The following is an 18277-nucleotide window of genomic DNA, read 5'->3' as shown; positions in this document are numbered from 1 at the left end:
GAACGCCATAAGCCGTAACCCGTAGATGACCCACGACCGCGCGCAGCAAACTGCTGTCGGCGCGGCGTTCCTCAGTTGTCTAGCCGTCCGTTATGCAAACATCTACTCGTCATCCTCGTCCTCCTCCTCGGCCTCGAGGGTGGTCTGGGCGATACGGTCCAAATCACGCTGGCCGGCCTGGGTGATGCGGCGTCCACCCTTGTCCTCATCCTGCTCAACGACACCGATCTTCTCTAGCGACTGGAGGACCTTGCGGTCAACGGAGCCGGAGGCATCAACGTGGTGCGAGGGACGGGAACCACGGTTCTTGGTGGAGCTATACGCTCGTCAGCGACCTACTCCCTGTGCAAGTATACAATTGTTCGCATACCCGTGAACCTTCCTCAAGCGGCCCACACCGACGGTCTTGCGCATGTAGACATGGCGGGCGACGGCAGCAGCGCGAACGTAGTACCAGTCGATGTCCTGGGGAGGGAGCTCCTTGGAGTCTATCCTATGTTAATTCTGCATTCTCTCGTTTGTGAGAGGATACGTACGTCCAGTCTTAACTGTGTCGACCCAGCCTGTAGACCTTGGCGTTAGCGAATGATCCCCCAGTTACGGGATTCAGGCTTTTCCTTCACCCAGTGGGTTGGAACGAACCTGGACTGTTGAAGAGTCAGCATGCGATATCACCAAATTTGCGCACCACCAAAGTGCGGATTGTGCACAACGTACATTGGGAGCTTTCCCTGGCGCTTCAAGAACGCAGCATAGGCGTTGATGAACTTCTGCGCGTCGACGTCCTTGACTGAGACTCCACCCATTGTGATTGTTGGCGATGTGTGTTGGGGAAAAAGGGCGAGGTGGTCGGTTGTCGAGTTGTCGAGTGGAAAGGCTGCAGATGGTCGTTCGGGCTGGTGTGCGCTTGATTTTCGCGACTCGCTTACCGGGTTGTCTTCGGTAGAATGGCTTGACCGAAGCACGTGCGGAGGATCGGTCCCCGACCACTGGGATCTCGCGGAGGCTTAGAACGACCAACACAACTTGGGCTAGCTCGTATCTCGTCATCGAAGCTGCTGCACCCGTTGAATGATGCGTCTCATATTCATATGTGATTCGCCTTGCATTGCGCGGAGCGACAATACTGCGAACGAAGTCCAGAGCTGCGGGCATTAACACCACCTGGGCACACACTCGTCTACACCGTCCGTAATCTCAACATTCACACAATGGAGAGCAGTGTCCCTCACAATGCGGCAGCGTGGGCGCTCAAACCCAAAACAAGACCCTTAGTGGTATCTTCCGCACCCTACAAATCACCGCCAGCAGACTTCGTCACGATCAAAGTCCACAGCGTTGCAGTAAACCCGATCGATTGGATCATGCAAGATCAGGATGTCTTCCGGGCCAAGTATCCTACGATCTTCGGATCTGACCTTGCTGGCACGATTGCAGAGGTCGGTGCAAGCGTACACTCGCTGAGAGTAGGACAGCGAGTTATCGCGTGAGCAGGGCCTTCGAGGATGGGGAAGCACAATTCATCACGCTGACTATGGCCTACCAGACACGCTGGAGGCCTTTCATCCAACGATACGTCCCGCGGAGCGTTCCAGAAATACGCTATTGTCTCACAAAACGCAGTCGCAGAGCTGCCCGACGAGATTGCCCTTGAAAGAGGCGTCGTCCTCCCGCTAGGCATTTCAACGGCAGCTGCTGGACTCTACCAGAAGAGCTATCTTGCCTTACCTTTCCCCAGTCCTGAGGCGGAGTGGAGTCTCAATCGTACCATCCTGATCTGGGGTGGTAGTAGTAGTGTTGGATCCTGCGCCATTCAGCTGGCCGCAGCATCCGGTGCTGAAGTTTTCACCACAGCCAGCGAAGGCAACTTCGACTACGTGAAGAAGCTCGGCGCGAGTACAGTCTTCGATTATCACGACGCTGGCGTTGAAGATCAGATCGTTGATGCGCTGGAAGGCAAAACTCTTGCTGGAGTCTACCATGCTGTAGGGGTAGATGGTGCCGTCCAAACTTGTGCCCGAATCGCACATCGCAGCAAGGGTAAAGCCATTGTTGTTACTGTCCGTGGCGTGCCAGATAATGGCATTCCGAGCAGTGTCCGTGTCAAAGCGATTTCTTCTAGTGCAATCTTCCAGGAGGGCAACCCGGTCGGACCTAGTGTCTGGCGTAAATACCTGCCAAAGGCACTGGCTCAGGGCGTACTGGTGCCGAAGCCTGACCCCCTGATCGTTGGCAACGGGTTGCGGTCAGTGCAGCACGGCTTGGACAAGCAGAAGGCGGGTGTGAGTGCTCGGAAGGTGGTGGTGAACAGAATTGACAAAGATTCGTCACATGAAGTATAGATACGAGAGGTCAACATAGGTCCACCTATGGTCTACTCCGGCGCTGAGCAATCAACCATGCTATAAATCACAGCGTACTGGGAACCTATGTCTGTCAGGGTGGTAAACCCCATCCTTGAGATACAGCTTACAACCTGCTTGCCGTTGCACAACCACAGTGGCCGATGGCATGAGGACTTTTTAGAGGTAGCACTGGATTTCGAAGATACATATCACGCCAGAACCTCAGAGGCTTGTTTTAGAATGAGTTATTACCCTGAGGTGCATAATCTTATATGGCACTTACTGGCCTTTCTTCATTGACAAGTTGACCTTGATTTCAACGAGAGAGAGTTCGAGCTTTACCTTCGATCTATGTATGTCGTTAATCACGATGAATGGCGCACAATCGGGCTAAAGGTCCGTTCTCTAATTTTACCCGCTGTTTTTCTTGGGTCAATGCTTACAGGTGATGAAGTTCACGACGATTTTGTCGAGCTGCACTTGGAAACATCTTGGCACGCTGACTTCCCAGCTCTGTATTAGCAACGACTTGCCTTAGTACCGGCGTCTTTTAATCTCTTTCAACGACTGAGAGCTTCGAGTAATGTAAACTAATACTCGCAGACAATCTTTGCGCGGAAGTCCGTATAGACAGCACCGCCTTATTCCGTGCGGTATAGCGTTATCTGCACCAAGAGATAAGGACAAACTTAGCCTCCTAGCTTTTCCCCGCTTTGGCGTTCAACGCATCGTGCCATCCTTTCTCAGGATTGGATAAAACATCAACGAGATGCACGCTCGGAGCCGCAATAGGCAGGACGCAAGTGCTTCCAGCGGCCGATTCTCGGATGCCAAGACTTCACAGTGTACGCTTACAATGCAAGAAACCGCATCGCCGCCCGACGAGCAAAGTCAATGTGGACGCTGCGATACTTATATGTACTCCGTCTGATTGCACGTACTGCAGGGTGAGTGCATTCAGCTACTTCCAAACACCAGGCAAGTAAGCTCCGGAGCCCACCTGTCTTCGTGTATTCGTAGCAGACATGTTGCTCGCTCGGTTCTTGTTCCTCATTGCTCTTTCTTCTGCGGCTCCTATCAAGCGCAATCCGTATAATTTTCTACAGCCTGTAAACCAAGGCGACACTGTCTTCGAGCTTGGCAACAACACCTACCTCGCCAATGCCAGATACCCCAAGGCAACCTTCTCTTGCGACCTCACCTCTTCGGTCACTGCTGGCTCGTCACGCTCCACACTGCCGATAACGGTGATAAACACCAATGCTTCCACCGTCACCCGGGGCGTATTGACCACGACAATACAAAGCTACCTAGATGGAGACGACGTCTTCACTACAGACTTTCTTGAAGCCATCTATATTTCGTCATCTTCATCGGGTGCAACACTTGACTCGTCAGCTATCTCCTATCTTCGATCGTTAGAAATCTCACATGTCTTCATGGATGCCAGCATCTCCGTGGCTTCCGGTAACACATTATCGACCACCACCGTTGCAAGTCCGGGGATCGAGAATCTCCCATCAGGGCCGTATTTGGCATTAATCAATGCCGGCACAGTTTCGCTTGCATCGGTCTTTCTACTGTATCCAGATACTTACAGGGATTTCCTATTCGGGGCTTATGATTCAAATGATGGTAATGCTACGCACAGCTCAGTGGGTGTGTTTCTACCCAAGGTGTGGGATCCGTACGTCCCCGTCCCTTCACGTATCTATAGCTGGAACGATCCGAGGCCCATGGCGGGATATCGCGTTGCAATCAAGGATCTATTCGACATCAAAGGTCTCCAAACATCCGGCGGGAGTCAAGCTTGGGCACACATTACGCCAACTGCTAACGAAACCGCACCATCAATCCAACGTATCCTTGACCTTGGTGGTGTATTGGTGGGCAAGTATAAGCTAGCGCAATTCGCCTCTGGTGCCAATCCTTGGGAGTGGCAAGACGAGCACTATCCGTTCAATCCTCGTGGTGATGGCTGGCTCACCTGTTCCGCATCCTCGTCTGGTGGGGGCTGCAGTGTTGCCGCCTATGACTGGTTGGATTTTGCGATAGGCTCAGACACTGGTTCTTCTATGCGACGTCCGGCTGCAGTAAGTGGCACCTTCGGTCAACGTCCCTCGCAAGGCCTTATGAGTTTGGAGAGGGTGCTCCCCCTAGGTGGCGCAACCGACACGGCTGGTGTCTTTTCGAGGGATCCATATAAATGGATTGCATTCTCGAAAGCCTGGTACCAGCCAACATTATATCAGCCACCAAACATTACAGGTCTTTCACCGCTTGAGGTGCCTGATACGCTCGCATTTCCTAAAAATATCATCTATCCGACAGACTATTTGCCTCTGAATAATTCCGCCGCCGAAGTCGTTCTTCAGAATTTCATCACGAACCTGACTACCATCTTCAATATGACCGTTAAGAAAATCAACTTCACAGAAACCGTCCAGTCCATACAGCCACCGGACAATGTATCCTTCATCAACAATCTTACTTACCTTTCTTCGGTCCCTCTCGGTGTCATCAATGCTTGGACCGCCTGGGATATCATTGGATCTGTCCTTACCAGTACCTGGTCAGCTCTATTCGATGGCAGATTTCCACCTATCGACCCCGCTCGGCGCCCAGGTTGGAAATCCTTCAATACCACTAGATATAATCCTTCGACCTACGCAAATGCGCTAGTCGAGAAAAATGCCGCAGTCGAATGGTGGGAAAGCTCCTTCCAACCCACGACGTCCGACTCGTGTTCTGAAAACGTGTTCCTCTACGACATCGGCACGGGTGGTTTCCCTTCCTATCGTGAATTGGCTCTCAACGGCTATCCCAACACCTCCTTTCTGGCAGTGAAGCCCCCGGGTGCAGAGATAACAGGGGCCAATATCTGTCCCATCTACGGCTGTGCAGACTTCACGATTCCCATTGGTCAAGTGCCATATTATAGCAATGTGACCTTTCATGAGGAAATGGTACCTGTCACAATTAACATGGTGGTGAAGAGAGGTTGCGATTTCATGTTGCTCAATATGATTGAGAAATTGGCCGACCGGGGTGTCCTTAGTGCTGTCAAGACAGGTAGAACAGCATTCTGATCTCAGGATAGAATTTAGCCTATATCTCCGCTTCTTCGTGCAACATACTCGATGTGAAGCACCTACTGTAGCCCTTCCAACGTTGCTCTGTTACTCACTGCTACTTTGCCTGTTGAGCATCATCGCGCCTTGATGTACAAGCTCGATGGTGTTACGCTATTTCAACGCTATAGGTTCAAAGTGGCATGGATCACCGCACTTAATAATAGAGCTCACCGATGCGGCTTTAATGCTCGACGGATAGCACACAAGCCTACCTCGCTGGTTTGCACTCCTTTGCCAAGCTCGCCTACGATATTGCTATGGTACAACCTTTGCCCATACTCAGCGCTAGCCTGGAACGTGTGTATTTACAGGTGCTTATTCGATTCCACCTCCAGGAGATTCTCCAGCACAGAGAGGGGTCAGTATACTCGGTCTGGCACGTCGACCACAAGCGATGCCCGAAGCAAGTGCTGCGTTGCGTATCCTCAGTCGAAATTATGACTACATCGAGAACATACGTAAAGCATTTATCCCCTGAAATTTATCATGCGAGTTGCGAAGTACAATTATGGGCGGTTGGCTCAGCGCTAACATGCTAAGGCTAGGGAGACGAAGGAGACGCAACGATGGCACTTGCCTTTGACGATTCACCTTAGCACTAAGTTCAGCGTGGAAATCAGGGCATAATCAACTGTGTGATGTCAATTTGTATTATGAATGCGTAAGGAAGCGAGTAAATACTATCAAGAAGCGCTAATAAACAACAAAAGAAGCCGCCAAATTTTAGCGAAGACGTACGATCTCGCAATCCGATTTAGTCAAGTAGCCTCCGCAATCGTAACGTTATCAAACTTCGCCTCGGTGTTAAATACAGCCACGCCATTCGTTCCTTGGGTGTATGTCGTGTCGCTTAGCACCAACACGGGCGACTCAAAGTCATCCACGAAGACATTGACGCCGTCCTCGGTTGCCGAAACCCTGACATGATACTCGATCCCTGCTTTGATATCTACGCCTTCGACAAAGACAGTCGTACCGTCGCCGCCGAGTATCGTGATAAGCACCCTGCCAGCGGTCGATAGCCCCGCATAGTAGCCCTTCGCACCAGAAGGTCCAGAAGTAACATCAGTGACTCTGAAAACCAACCCAGCGCTAGTCGTAACATCGTTGCTACTGTCCGAGAGAATTATTGTCGCATCGTATGTCTGGACTGTGAAATTAGCGTCCAAGGCGACAATGATGCCATCTTCTGTGTCGCTCTTCACTTCAAGCTTGTTGTCGACTACATGCGGGTCTAACTCTCCACCGTAGGTCTTCCACCCGACCATATCGCCATCGTCGAAGTTGTCTTTGACTAGCATCTTGACGGGCTGGATGGAACCGTCTTCGCTGAAGTACATACGGTCGTAGCACAAGACGCGATGCTCGCCAGCGTCTTCGCTCAAGGGCCGGCGATGGTAGACGATGTAGTAAATGTCCGTTCCTGGAACGTGGATGACTCCGTTGTGGCCGCTGCCCTTGGCGACAGCCGCATCTTGCTGCAAGATTCTCGTTCCATCCACCTGGTAGAATGGCCCCAACGGAGAATCTGCCATGGCATAGGATACCGCGTAGTCTGGGCCGGTCCAGCCGCCTTCTGACCACATGAGGTAGTACTTGCCGTTTCGCTTCAACATCTGTGGTCCTTCAACGTAATTGTTGGGCGTGATCTCCTTGAACGTCGTGCCGTCTTCGAACGTGTCGAAGGAAATCATGTCTTCTTTCAACTTCGCTACGTTCGCGTGACCGTGCCCTCCGTAGTAGATGTATGCTTGGCCATCATCGTCAATGAATACATCTTGGTCAATCGGCTGAGCGCTGTTGTTGTAGGTGCCGATCAGTGGTTTGCCGATGGCATCAACGTACGGCCCCTGAGGGCTGTCCGCGACGGCGACGCCAATACCTCCGATCACGCCCTGCTCCGGCTCGCCTTCTTGGATGTCGTTGGCGCCAAAGTAGATGTAGTACTTTCCGTTTCTAAAGGCTGGGGCAGGAGCCCATACGGCTTTCTTCGCCCACGTGACATCCTGTGTGGTCAGAATATTAGGATACTTGGTCCAGTGAACTAGGTCGGGGCTGGAGAAGGCGTCGAGGTATGTTTGTTCCTCATATGGGTAGGACGAAGTTGGAAAAACCCAATAAAGGCCCTGGTCTTCGAAAGATTAACTGCTTAGCCAAAGTTACTGGATCTTAGACTTACAGATAGCTGTGTCCGGATCCGCATACCAGCCATCTACAAAAGGGTTGCCGGCTTCCGAGGTGGTGTAGTCGACTATCGTTGGTTGTTGAGGAGCATCGTCCGTAGTGTCAGTAGTATTCGCTGATGCCGTTGCAATTGCGAAGAGGGCTAGCGCAACCTCGAGAGATACTTTGAGCTTCGAGGAGAGACTTGGCATCGTCGCAGAATGCAACGGAACGACGTGATTGCTGGGCTATTTGGTTGTGGTAGTGATATCTCGGTACTGCTCGCACCACTACTTATCAATCGTGGGTTACCAGTTGTTGCGTCGGGGTTTTGGGTTTCCGGAAATTGGATACGAAAATGTCTCAGAGGCGATTTGTGCGGTGACCGGAGTGAAGTTGATGGAATGGAATATGCTTTGAATTAACAATAAATCCGTGTTGATCGAATAACAGTTCCGGGGATGGACGAGGTAGCAAGACTGGACTCGATGCACGCTGTGATTGCAAAATGGTGACGGCGAGCGTGTGATTCAAGGACGACGCGCAACAAGATCAGAGACTGCTAATGGTTAAAACATGGAGTTCAGAGTCTAAGCCTTGTTGTATGGGGCGAAATCCATCCTGGAAGCCTCATGCTGCGCTTTTCGCAATGCGCTAGCGAGAAAACACGGCGTACTCAACGCAGAAGTCTGTTCTAGGTACATACGAATCATGTGCGTCGTTTTGAAGGTCCCGAACCAAAGCACCTTACATTTTTGGGTAGAAGTTGCCGTAGCGTGGCGCTATGCATGTCAGCAGGCACAACACTACTAGAAACGAAGTATCGATCAAGGTAGGTGCCTTTGCATAGCACGTCTGTCGTTTGATAAAGGTCGACGAATATAAATCAGGTGAACGATATGGTTTCGCCTGGCAATGTTTACCTGCCTAGTACAGATTCGAAGGCTGCGAATGATCGTCACGACCATTCGAATGCAGGAATCATCACCACAAGATAAGCTGTGGGGACCTTGCCGAGTTTGCGGGGTAAGCCGGGCATGAAGTTCCATGTACGGTCTTCTGAATGCGCGAAAATGGGATGGTGATGCTGTGCCTAGGCGTTCGATCAATCAGCACACGCGTACGCAAGGCACAAGACGTTGAGGTATAGTGTTACATCCAATGTAAGTTGTATCCTAGGCGAATGCGCGATGAATTGCACGTCGGATTCCAGAGAGATGATGATGGACAGCTTGTTCCATCGGCGCCCCCGGCCTAGCAGTGCAGACTCCCCAGACAAGCGACTATCGCTGGCCACGTCGGGAGTCTATCCGTTCCGCGGTAGACTGTGGCATGTCGCCCAGATAGAAAGGGCATCCTTGGCTCGGCGGCTGATCGTCCTCTTGGCTTGAAACGGAACGCCGGAGATTTCTGCGTGAATCTTACATGGTACGCCGTGAGACGAGGCCCCTGTCTTGGGCGTAGAAACGCTCGGGCAGTTGAACTACGAGGCCTCAGAGCCAGAGTAGTGCATCACGTGGGACGGTGCGGCCCGCGGGCTCGAGAAAACGCTGGGATAGCATTTTCCAGGTCGCACCTGCGCGGGTGAGTGGCCACCATGGAACGGCAGGCAACCAAGCGACGCCGCTGGGTCGCGGAATCGAAGGACGATGGTATGTTCACCGGTCAGCGGGTCGATGGAAGTGTCGGATGGTGGAGCGCAGTGGAGAATCGCGAGGGAAGTCGCGATGCACGATAGATAGGGCTGGCGTAGCGCATCGCTTGCTCGCCGGGAAGGCGCGACTTTAGCTTGCAACTGACATCATCCCTCCGCTTGCTGCTCTCGCGCCGAGCAAAATCAACTCACACACTCGAACGCGGTTGCTGGGTGCACTCACTCACTGCGAGACACAGCGCCCACCGAAAAGCGCGCCATTCGTTCACGCCATCAATACGCCGTGCTTCGCTGTGTTTGCACCCTCCCTCCCCCATCCATACACGGCTCACTGACGTGGCTTGCAAGATGCAAACCGCTGGCACCATCGGCTGGGCGCGTCTACGGTTCTTCTTCCCACGACAGCTTGTCAGGGCTCACGCAGTCCAACGTGCGCCCAGGGAGCCGTAACAGCCGTCAGGCACCGGGCGCTCTGCACCAACACCACCGTCACGCCGCGCCCGCACACGCCGCCATTGGTCGGCTGCTATTGCCTCGTCGTTGCGCATTCCGCACGTCCACGCCTCTTGCCCGTTGAATATACATTCAGCGATCTGGCACGCAAGCCGGGATGGAGCCTCATTCGCACCCTCTCCTGTCTCAGAATGGTTCGCCTCGCCTTCCACAGACCCTCGTCCTGCTGCTGAGGACGTGCCTGGCTGATCCGAGCAACCATCCGGAACCAGTAGCTCACACCGACCTTTCCGTCTGGCCCTCTATAAGACGCTCCGTCGTCAACTTCCTCTGGCTGCCAAATCCCTTTGATCGTCGCTGGGATACCCCCATTTTGTCTTTGGTGGGCATGGTCAAGTTGACAGCGCTGTGTGGTATCGGTTCTGCGCTCTGGCTATGGAGCAAACGCAATGAAAAGGGAAAGAGGGCTGCCTCTCTGGATGATTCTACCCATGCAACCGAAGCTTCTGATGTTGGTAAGTCATCTCGCACGTTGCGATGCGCCTCGGTGGGGTCACGTGATGCCGGTCGGTACTTAGCTGGTTCTATAGACCTACCGACACACGTTCTCTGCATCGTCATTTGTGATCATCTCTTGTTCGCTAATATTTCTCAGATATTATTGCTACAGATCCGGGACTGCTCAAGAAACACTCTACCATTCGCGAATTCAAAGTCCCTAACGGCTTTACCTATCCACGTATACGTACCTTTTTCCGGCCGCATCCGCAAGAGCAGAAGCTCCCCCAGAAGCCTCGCCCTGTACCCCTTTTGGTTTTTATCCATGGCTTAGGGGGCTCTGTCGCTCAGTTCAACCCCATCCTGATCAGTCTTTCCAACCTCGCCTCGTGTCTGGCCATCGATCTCCCCGGTTGCGGTCGTTCGTCCTTCGCACCTACAGCATGGGAAGCATACACTACCGAGGCACTTGTCCAGCTCCTTGCTGTCGTGATTGAAGCTCATCGAGATTGCGATGGTGGGCAGCAGGTCGTCGTGATCGGACACAGCATGGGCTGCTCTCTGTCCGCTCTGCTCGCTTCGTCTTCCTCTCCGTATGCGCATCTCATCAGTACTCATGTCGCCGGGTTGATTGCCATCTGCCCTAAGAGTGACCCGCCGACCGAAAGGCAGGCTCGACAGCTGTCAAAGGCTGCAGCTGTGCCTGGGTTTCTGTTTGACCTTCTTAGGAGATGGGATCGAAAAGGAGGCTTGAACAGTGCTAGTGTGGTTCGCATGGCAGGACCTGAAGCTGACGAGGAGACGAAGAGGCTTCAACTTCGTTATAATAGGCAAAGTCGAACCAAAGTCTGGCAGCGAATGGCGTATGGGATGTGTCCTGACTACTCGACTGGCGTTCCGAAGGGAGGTCTTCCGGGGCAGGAAGTCTGGGCAGGTTTAGAGCTGCCGGTTTTTCTCGCAGCTGGTGCGGCTGATCAAACAACCCCAGTGGAAAATGTTAGGCGCATCGTCGAATTTCTGGGTAGGGATGTGGATGCCATCGAACCTCCGAGCGAGAAGGCTAGTCTCCCAATTGCTGCCGCGCCTATAGACCCAGTCAGAGTCGATCCAGAGATGGCGGAACCAAAACACCAGGATTCAGGTATTGATGCAGGCGATCTACCGCACGTGGACGATAACACTACTGGCCGTGCTTCGTCCTCGCACTATTCTCAAGATCAAACATCCGTCCACACCATGGCTTTGTCGTCAGCTGGTGAGAGCTCTGTCATTACCCCTACCGGCACGGATGCAACAGATTCTGGATCCACCAACCTGCCCGTGCCCTGCCCGCGCCGGTTGGTCGTGAAGACTGCGATCATGCCAAACCCTGCCGCGCATTCTCTTCTGTTCGCGCCGACGAGTTCGCGTATCATATCCGGCCTCATCGGTAGCTTTCTTGCCGATCACATTGATCCTCGACTCTCGCTCGCTTGGCAGCTGCAATATCTGTCAACGGAGGGCAAATGGGATGTCAAGAACTTCAAGAAATGGCAGGCAGTGCAACCAGTTTCCCAACCGATTGCTGGTATATTTCGCGCCATGAAGACTCTCCGCGAAGTCGACGAGCAGCACTCGCCAAAGATCTTTGTTAGACAATGGGCAGGCAAGCTTCGCGCTGTCATCGACATCAGCCACGACTCCCCTGTCTACGATCCTAAGGGCCTTGAAGCAGGTGGAATCACGTACTACAAGTTTCCTACTGTTTCGAAACAGCCACCGACTAAAGACGAGGTGCGCACCTTCATCGAGTTGATCGACAAGATACGCAGCGAGAAGAAAGATGGCGACGAAGCTCTGATCGGCGTGCACTGCCACTATGGCTTCAACCGTACCGGCTTCTTCTTGGTCAGCTACCTTATAGAGAAGTTAGGCTTCAAGGTCCAAGATGCCATCGATACCTTCCAGCAAGCTCGGCCTCCAGGTATCAGGCACAACCATTTCATTGACGAGCTACACGTTCGCTATTTCCCTGGTCTGAAGAAGGCGCCTACCTTGTAACGAGGTGGCCACTCCTCGGGCTAATGCCAACACTCTCTATTTCTCTTCTGGCACTGTAGGATATTACTGCTATTCATTTGGGAATTGAGCGACGCGTTTGGCGTTGCATACAAGTGAGAATGAAACCTTCAGTTGGTTTCCTTGGGTTTGGATTACACCTGTGAGCATGGACTCACGCTTTACATTGATGTCTAACGGCCTATTGCTGAGACAGTTGTTGTTTTAAATACAATATTGATATGTTCTTCACATGCGCACGAAGATCGAATGTTACTTTAGTGTGTGGCCTGCGGCGGGACCGGTACGCGGTTCTCGGTGGGAGAGGTCGGTGTGGTTCGCAGGACGAACCACCATCGCAGCTCAACACCACGTGCTCTACACGTGGCTGGGAGATTCAAAGCTCGTGGGCCAGGGTCACAGCTTCGATTTATTGCTTCTCTTCACGCGCAACTCCACATGCTCTCGTGGTATACCAAGATACTGCTCGTTCCGACACATGGGTGTGCTCTAACGAGCATCTTGGTTTCACGTTTTCCTCGCTTTGTGCTAATCTAAAGGCTTGTGTTCATACTGCTTGTCTCAACGTAATGTGCGAAACCGCTTCTTTGTACCCGTCGCTAGATCGGCGACGGACAGCACCGTCACTACGTTTGACTGTCTAGCTTCTTTGAAAAGCAAATACCACCGATGTTATTAAGACCTGGAGGCTTTTGAACTCAGGCGAAAAGGACCAACCCTCGGATAACTGCAAGCTTCTTTTTGAGTTTGCATAAAGGGTGCGAAACTTGCCTTTTAGTCTTCACGGAGGTGACGGCTTCTTGAAGTTGCCGTGGTGTCCCGTACAATCCGGTACAGCAGAGCGAATATGGCCCGTAAAGCTCTACCTTTTCAACCTCCATGTGTCAAGAAGACGGCCGTTTTTCATCTTCGACAGGATTTCTCTCTTTAAACCCTCTCACGGATGATGGGACTCGCATTCGCTTGGGCGCATGTCTAACCTTTTCCGTAGTGTGCGACGCAACCAATCATCTCTACCTCCAAATGTTGTGAGCACAGCCCTGCGCCACATCGAACAATCCAACCAATCCAAGCCTCCTGGCGTACGTCACGACTTTTACGGCCGCAACATTGCCCCTAGCGGGACAACTCTACAGCTACAATTGCATATCGATCCAGGCCGTCTCACACTACATTCGCATTGCTTCTGCATCGCAGCCATATCACATCTACACTTTCCTCCGAAAACCTGATCTGGATTCGCAACCGTTAAGCGAATGCGACCTTACGTGCTTACCCGGGCTGAGCTTTCCTAATCGGGCTCCTGTCGACGCCGTCAACCAAATCCATCACTCGCGAGGCTGTGTATAAAGGTGAGCACAAACATTCGGAATGCAATACCATCAACGTTCCAAATCATCTCGATCTCTCCAATCTTACCCACAAATCCATTACTGCGCCTCAAAACACAAAGAATATATATTGAGCATCATGTGCTGCAGATCCAGACAACAGCAATACAACGCCTGCTCTCAACAGCGCCAACAACGCCAACGCGGCTGCTGCTCTTCCCGCCGCCAGCGCCAATACACACAACAAATCACTCCATACTACAGCCCACTCGGCGGCGATATCCCCATTGAGCCTCAAAACCAAGGATACACATCCACAGCTGTCTGCGCTCCCTATCCAAAAGTACAATCTGGGTCGGACTTCCCACGCGTTCGGGGGCCTTTCAACATGGCCGCAGCACTTATCCTAGGGCTTGGTCTCGGTGCGCACAAGATTCAGGAGAAGCGCGAGAAGAAGAAAGAGAAGAGGGCGTTGGAAGCGTTTGCGAATGAGCAGCGGGAGGCGAAGTTGAGGACTGATAGGGCTTCAAGGATGAAGAGTGAGGAGGCTATGGATGGGGAGAGGCGCAGGAGTGAGAGTCTGGAAAGGGATGAGCCCCCGCCGCCGAGTTATGAGGATGTTGTCGGAGAGAGTGCGCATGGCAGAGCGAGATAGGAAGGATGCAGGGATGAGAGGGTGGGGACGGCAGACTACGAATTGATGAACATGATGGGAAAGATGACGGGGTTGTAATGCGCCGCGATCGTTTCGTTTGCTTGTTGTACTGTAGTTGTTATGCATCTCGCGAGCGATGGAATTCCAATGTTTCTAAACCGGAATGATCTGTACTGATAAAGTCATCTCTATGCCGTAGGTACTTGTTCTGGAACCTTCAGTATGCTCTTTTCGTAAGGAATGTTTCTCAAGCTTTTTGACTAAAGCGCGAATTATCGAATATCAGCCCAATCATAACAAGGACATCCCCGCATCCAAGCCCACAACGTCATCCCACCATCCCAAACACTCACAAGCTTGCGCACCAAAACTTGCAAAAGCCCCCGCGATGCTATTGACCCCTCCAACAACCGCGATCATCATGAAGCAACACCGCACTACCCCACCACGTTACATATATAAATAAATCGCCGACCGCGCCGCTCCCCTCCATCTCCTCGGATAATACAACACTTCTACATCGCACAGTATAGCAGAGTCACGCACTAAACTACGTGAGGTGACCCTCATCTCACGGCATCTTGTTTAGAGTCAACTCAAGAGAAACAACAACGCGCTCGCCCAAGATGTCCTACTACGACCGCCGCCGCCCCCAATCCCACCAGCCTTCCTACCCCCACCACTCTGTCTCCTCCACAACTTACGCCGACACCCCTTCATCCACATACTTCGCTCGGCTTTCCGAAAAGGGGGACCCTAGTGGAACGATTCACCTCAATAGCTACGACTCTGAGCCTTCCGAACGCTACCGACAACCGGTTTACTATGCACGGCCGCCGCGGCCTAGGGTTTTAAGAGAGGAGGTGAGAGAGGAGGTGAGGCCGACGAGGGTGGTGCAGGAGAGGGTTGCTGTGAAGGAGCCGGCTGAGCCGGGGAAGAATGTTGTGCAGGAGCCGTCTACGAAGGTGGTGGAAAGGAAGATGGAGCAGAGCAGCGAGGCTAAGGAGACAGGATTCGTGAGGGGGGCTGCGGGGAAGGGTGCAGGTGCAATTTGGAGAGCACTCGGAGGGGGATCGAGGACCAGTTGAGGTTGTTGGGAGGGGAGTGTCTGGTACGCCGCTGAATTACGCAGAGGGCAATAGTAGAAGTAATGCTTGCTATATTTCGATGATGTGAAAATGGGTCTTCAGAAGTACATGTAGATAGAACCTAAGTTGTTGCTTGTCACGGGTGGAGCAGGTCAGAGTTGATGTGGCAACATGAATGGTTCATGTTCAAAGACAAAAGAGGGTCGAGAGTCTGTCGTGCATGTAGCTGGAATGCCACACACGGAGACTATGGAGATACCGCCTGATCTAAGACGCCTCGTCCTGTAGGCTGGGTGACAGTGCATCTGAAACCTGCCGTGCGAGTGCTATCAGTCAGGGGAACACAATGACACAACGCCGCCGTCTACGGTTTCGTGCAATGGCAATCGCCGCCACTACGCTTATCAGGGATTCGCCATTCGCCACTCTCCGCGCTACCAGCTACCAGGCGAACCACAGTGTGACGTCGCATAACGGTTCGGTCCGGTAATAGCCCCACATGTCCACATTGTGGACTCGTGGGGGAGGCGTGTACACGTACGCGCGGCCCAGATTCTTGGCTCTATGTTCCTCATCAGAACAAGACGTTACCGGCGAAGTAGTGTCAGGCCAGGCATGAATGGTTGTAAGCATATGCAAAGTTGAACTACAGACCCGATTAGGCAGCTGCATGTTACTGGACTGACGACATTTCCAGCCGCCACTGCGGTAGACGCGAGAAAGTTGAAAAGTGAACCGTACAGCAGACCGTCATTCGCGAGTTGGAATGAAATTCGTTCAGTCAAATTGTCCATCCCCTGATGATGGTATGTATACGTACAGCAGAAGTTTCATGGATATGTACAACGAAGGTTGCAAAGTAGGCGCCCAAACGCATGCGTCTATAATGCAGAAGGCTAGGAATGCAACGCGTAGCGAGCGGGTTAACGAGCCGGTCGTGCCCAATGAAGTGTACCATGTGAAGAGAACAATGCGAGCCGCCTAATCGCATAATCAGAGAAGCTGACAATTACCGCCAAGTCAGTCTCAACGAGCGCGGGTCGTAACTTCGTATGCCAACAGCAATCCGTCCAACGACGCACGGCAGAGTTTTCGCTTGAACGAACATTGGCGCCAACAGAATCAGCGCCTAGGGAAAGAAGCAATGAAAAGCAAAGGCAGTCAACGCTCACGAAGTGATAGGCAGCCCGCTTGCTACCCTGAAAAGCTCGAATGCCAGACCAGGTGTGTCACGGAGCACCGCTTCCACATCCTTTCGAGATGAAAGATCTGGGTTCGAACGGAAAGTCTGGATGATGATGTCCCGAAGCCCTCGATCTGTGTCAACCGTCGATTCGTACGCTTCCTGGCACGCTTCTGGTAACTCTTCGCTACTAAGATGGGCCTGGATCTGGTCTGCGAATTTCTTGCGGGCAAGAGACTTTAGCCCAACGATACCATACCTACTTGATTTTAGTAGTGGTTTTCTCTCAAACGCGGCTCAACGCATGGTTGGCGTAGGAGATCGGCAGCTTCAAATGACAGCAGCGAGTGTTTCAGGTCGCCGCGGGACAAAGGGAAGAGAGAAGGGGTAGAAAATCGATTGGACGTCAACAGCCACAACCAAAAGTTGAACTGTCAGAAATGGGGAACAAGGGTAAGTGGCTTGGCGCTTGTCGATCCGATCGTCATCCCTGCGCAAATCGCGGGGTCGGCGATCTGCCATCGCCGTCTAGCGCAACGTGGGTGCGCAAGTGCAGCCTACTGTTGCGAAAAACTCGACGCTGCCAGAATGGAACGCGCGTGTATTGTGACAAAGGAATAACAAAACACAAGAAGGATTCAACTTACTTCTCAGCGATGGCGTAGACTTTGACATGCGTAACGAGATGTGGTTGCTCGGCGTCAGCGTTTGGCTCCGTGTAAACATAGTCGAAAGGGTCGTCCGTGAATTGATCCTGCATGGGGGTATCTGGAAGCTTTGCCGACGAATCTAGAGCGTCCTGATCGTCTGGCTGCTCCACCTGACGCACCGCCGGTGGCGCTGGTGTTGCGGCAGAAAGCATGGCGAGAAGCGGGTCCTCGGCCAACGTCAGATTCACCTTCTTGGATGGTCGACGAATTGGAAAGCGCAACATACGCGGCGACGTAGATCGAGCCGACCGCTGTGAGGAGCGACGTGACAATGGCTTGCTAAGGTAATCAAGGTGGTAAAAATCTGAAACAGGGCCTGTTAGCGGGTTGCTCTTAGGCAGGGAGAGTTTTAGTGCTTACAATGCACCATGTGTTCTACCGCCTCTGGGTCATCTTCGGTGAGGTCGATAATTCCAGTCTCTGATTCTCGAAAGGGGTTATTGCAGATGCCCTCGAAAAAACTTGACCGCGAAGCGAGGAGGGCGCGATGTACGGGATATCCTTTGTTTGCAGTGACAATGGTCAGATCTGAGTATTTGCCGGAATCGAACAATCTAGGACACTTAGCAAGGCCAAGTATGAGGAGGGCAAAGCTTGGGCATACGATGCCAATGCGGACATGAGCTCATGGGTGGGCGTGTCCATTGTACGCTCCTCTAAAATGAACGAGGACTATTGTTGTGTAATAGTTTGTGATGTAGGAAACGAAGAGGTGAGTTGATGCCTCTTGTATGGAAGTTCTGGTGGGAGACCCTGGATTCAAGGCGAATGGGTGCGCGGTGCAGTGTTTAAAACAAAGTGCTTTGTGACGTGACACCGCAAGAAGAACGATTGTCGGCTGATCAGTGGATGCAAAGGCTCAGAGGCTGAGACGGTGGGCGTGTATCGGACGGCGTTCGTAGTGACCGACCAACGGTGACCGAACCTTGGATTTTAAGCGGGGGTATGCCAGATAAGGCAGTCTCCGTGGAATGTCTAGGCAATGCCTCTAAGGGGTTGTACAGT

At 52.5% G+C, this 18277-nt stretch overlaps 7 protein-coding genes across 7 annotated transcripts; 4 read left to right on the top strand and 3 right to left on the bottom strand.

Annotated features, from left to right (window-relative positions):
- Positions 1 to 102: 102 nt before the first annotated feature.
- RPS19A (Protein component of the small (40S) ribosomal subunit) lies at positions 103 to 806 on the bottom strand (the record flags this gene model as incomplete). The annotated part of the gene is made up of 4 exons (XM_056215940.1): positions 103 to 316; positions 371 to 488; positions 537 to 571; positions 718 to 806. 4 exons carry the CDS (start codon positions 804 to 806, stop codon positions 103 to 105), a joined length of 456 nt encoding a protein of 151 aa, XP_056070187.1.
- A 405-nt stretch (positions 807 to 1211) lies between these two features.
- On the top strand, positions 1212 to 2342 carry N0V89_007174 (uncharacterized protein; the record flags this gene model as incomplete). The annotated part of the gene is made up of 2 exons (XM_056215939.1): positions 1212 to 1486; positions 1547 to 2342. The coding sequence occupies 2 exons, from the start codon at positions 1212 to 1214 to the stop codon at positions 2340 to 2342; spliced, it is 1071 nt and encodes a 356-aa protein (XP_056070186.1).
- Positions 2343 to 3370: 1028 nt separating this feature from the next.
- On the top strand, positions 3371 to 5434 carry N0V89_007173 (uncharacterized protein; the record flags this gene model as incomplete). The annotated part of the gene is made up of 1 exon (XM_056215938.1): positions 3371 to 5434. The coding sequence occupies one exon, from the start codon at positions 3371 to 3373 to the stop codon at positions 5432 to 5434; it is 2064 nt and encodes a 687-aa protein (XP_056070185.1).
- Positions 5435 to 6237: 803 nt separating this feature from the next.
- Positions 6238 to 7854, bottom strand: N0V89_007172 (uncharacterized protein; the record flags this gene model as incomplete). The annotated part of the gene is made up of 2 exons (XM_056215937.1): positions 6238 to 7610; positions 7659 to 7854. The coding sequence occupies 2 exons, from the start codon at positions 7852 to 7854 to the stop codon at positions 6238 to 6240; spliced, it is 1569 nt and encodes a 522-aa protein (XP_056070184.1).
- Positions 7855 to 9906: 2052 nt separating this feature from the next.
- Positions 9907 to 12287, top strand: N0V89_007171 (uncharacterized protein; the record flags this gene model as incomplete). Its single annotated transcript, XM_056215936.1, has 2 exons — positions 9907 to 10264; positions 10405 to 12287. 2 exons carry the CDS (start codon positions 9907 to 9909, stop codon positions 12285 to 12287), a joined length of 2241 nt encoding a protein of 746 aa, XP_056070183.1.
- A 1737-nt stretch (positions 12288 to 14024) lies between these two features.
- Positions 14025 to 14291, top strand: N0V89_007170 (uncharacterized protein; the record flags this gene model as incomplete). The annotated part of the gene is made up of 1 exon (XM_056215935.1): positions 14025 to 14291. The coding sequence occupies one exon, from the start codon at positions 14025 to 14027 to the stop codon at positions 14289 to 14291; it is 267 nt and encodes an 88-aa protein (XP_056070182.1).
- A 2256-nt stretch (positions 14292 to 16547) lies between these two features.
- Positions 16548 to 17424, bottom strand: N0V89_007169 (uncharacterized protein; the record flags this gene model as incomplete). Its single annotated transcript, XM_056215934.1, has 2 exons — positions 16548 to 16821; positions 17210 to 17424. 2 exons carry the CDS (start codon positions 17422 to 17424, stop codon positions 16548 to 16550), a joined length of 489 nt encoding a protein of 162 aa, XP_056070181.1.
- Between the last annotated feature and the right edge of the window lie 853 nt (positions 17425 to 18277).

Source organism: Didymosphaeria variabile, assembly GCF_027946475.1.
Source record: "Didymosphaeria variabile strain IMI 356815 chromosome Unknown scaffold_5, whole genome shotgun sequence".
In the NCBI taxonomy this organism is placed as follows: domain Eukaryota; kingdom Fungi; phylum Ascomycota; class Dothideomycetes; order Pleosporales; family Didymosphaeriaceae; genus Didymosphaeria; species Didymosphaeria variabile.
Note: the sequence above shows the minus strand (reverse complement) of the source record. Positions and strands in the feature narration are given on the sequence as shown.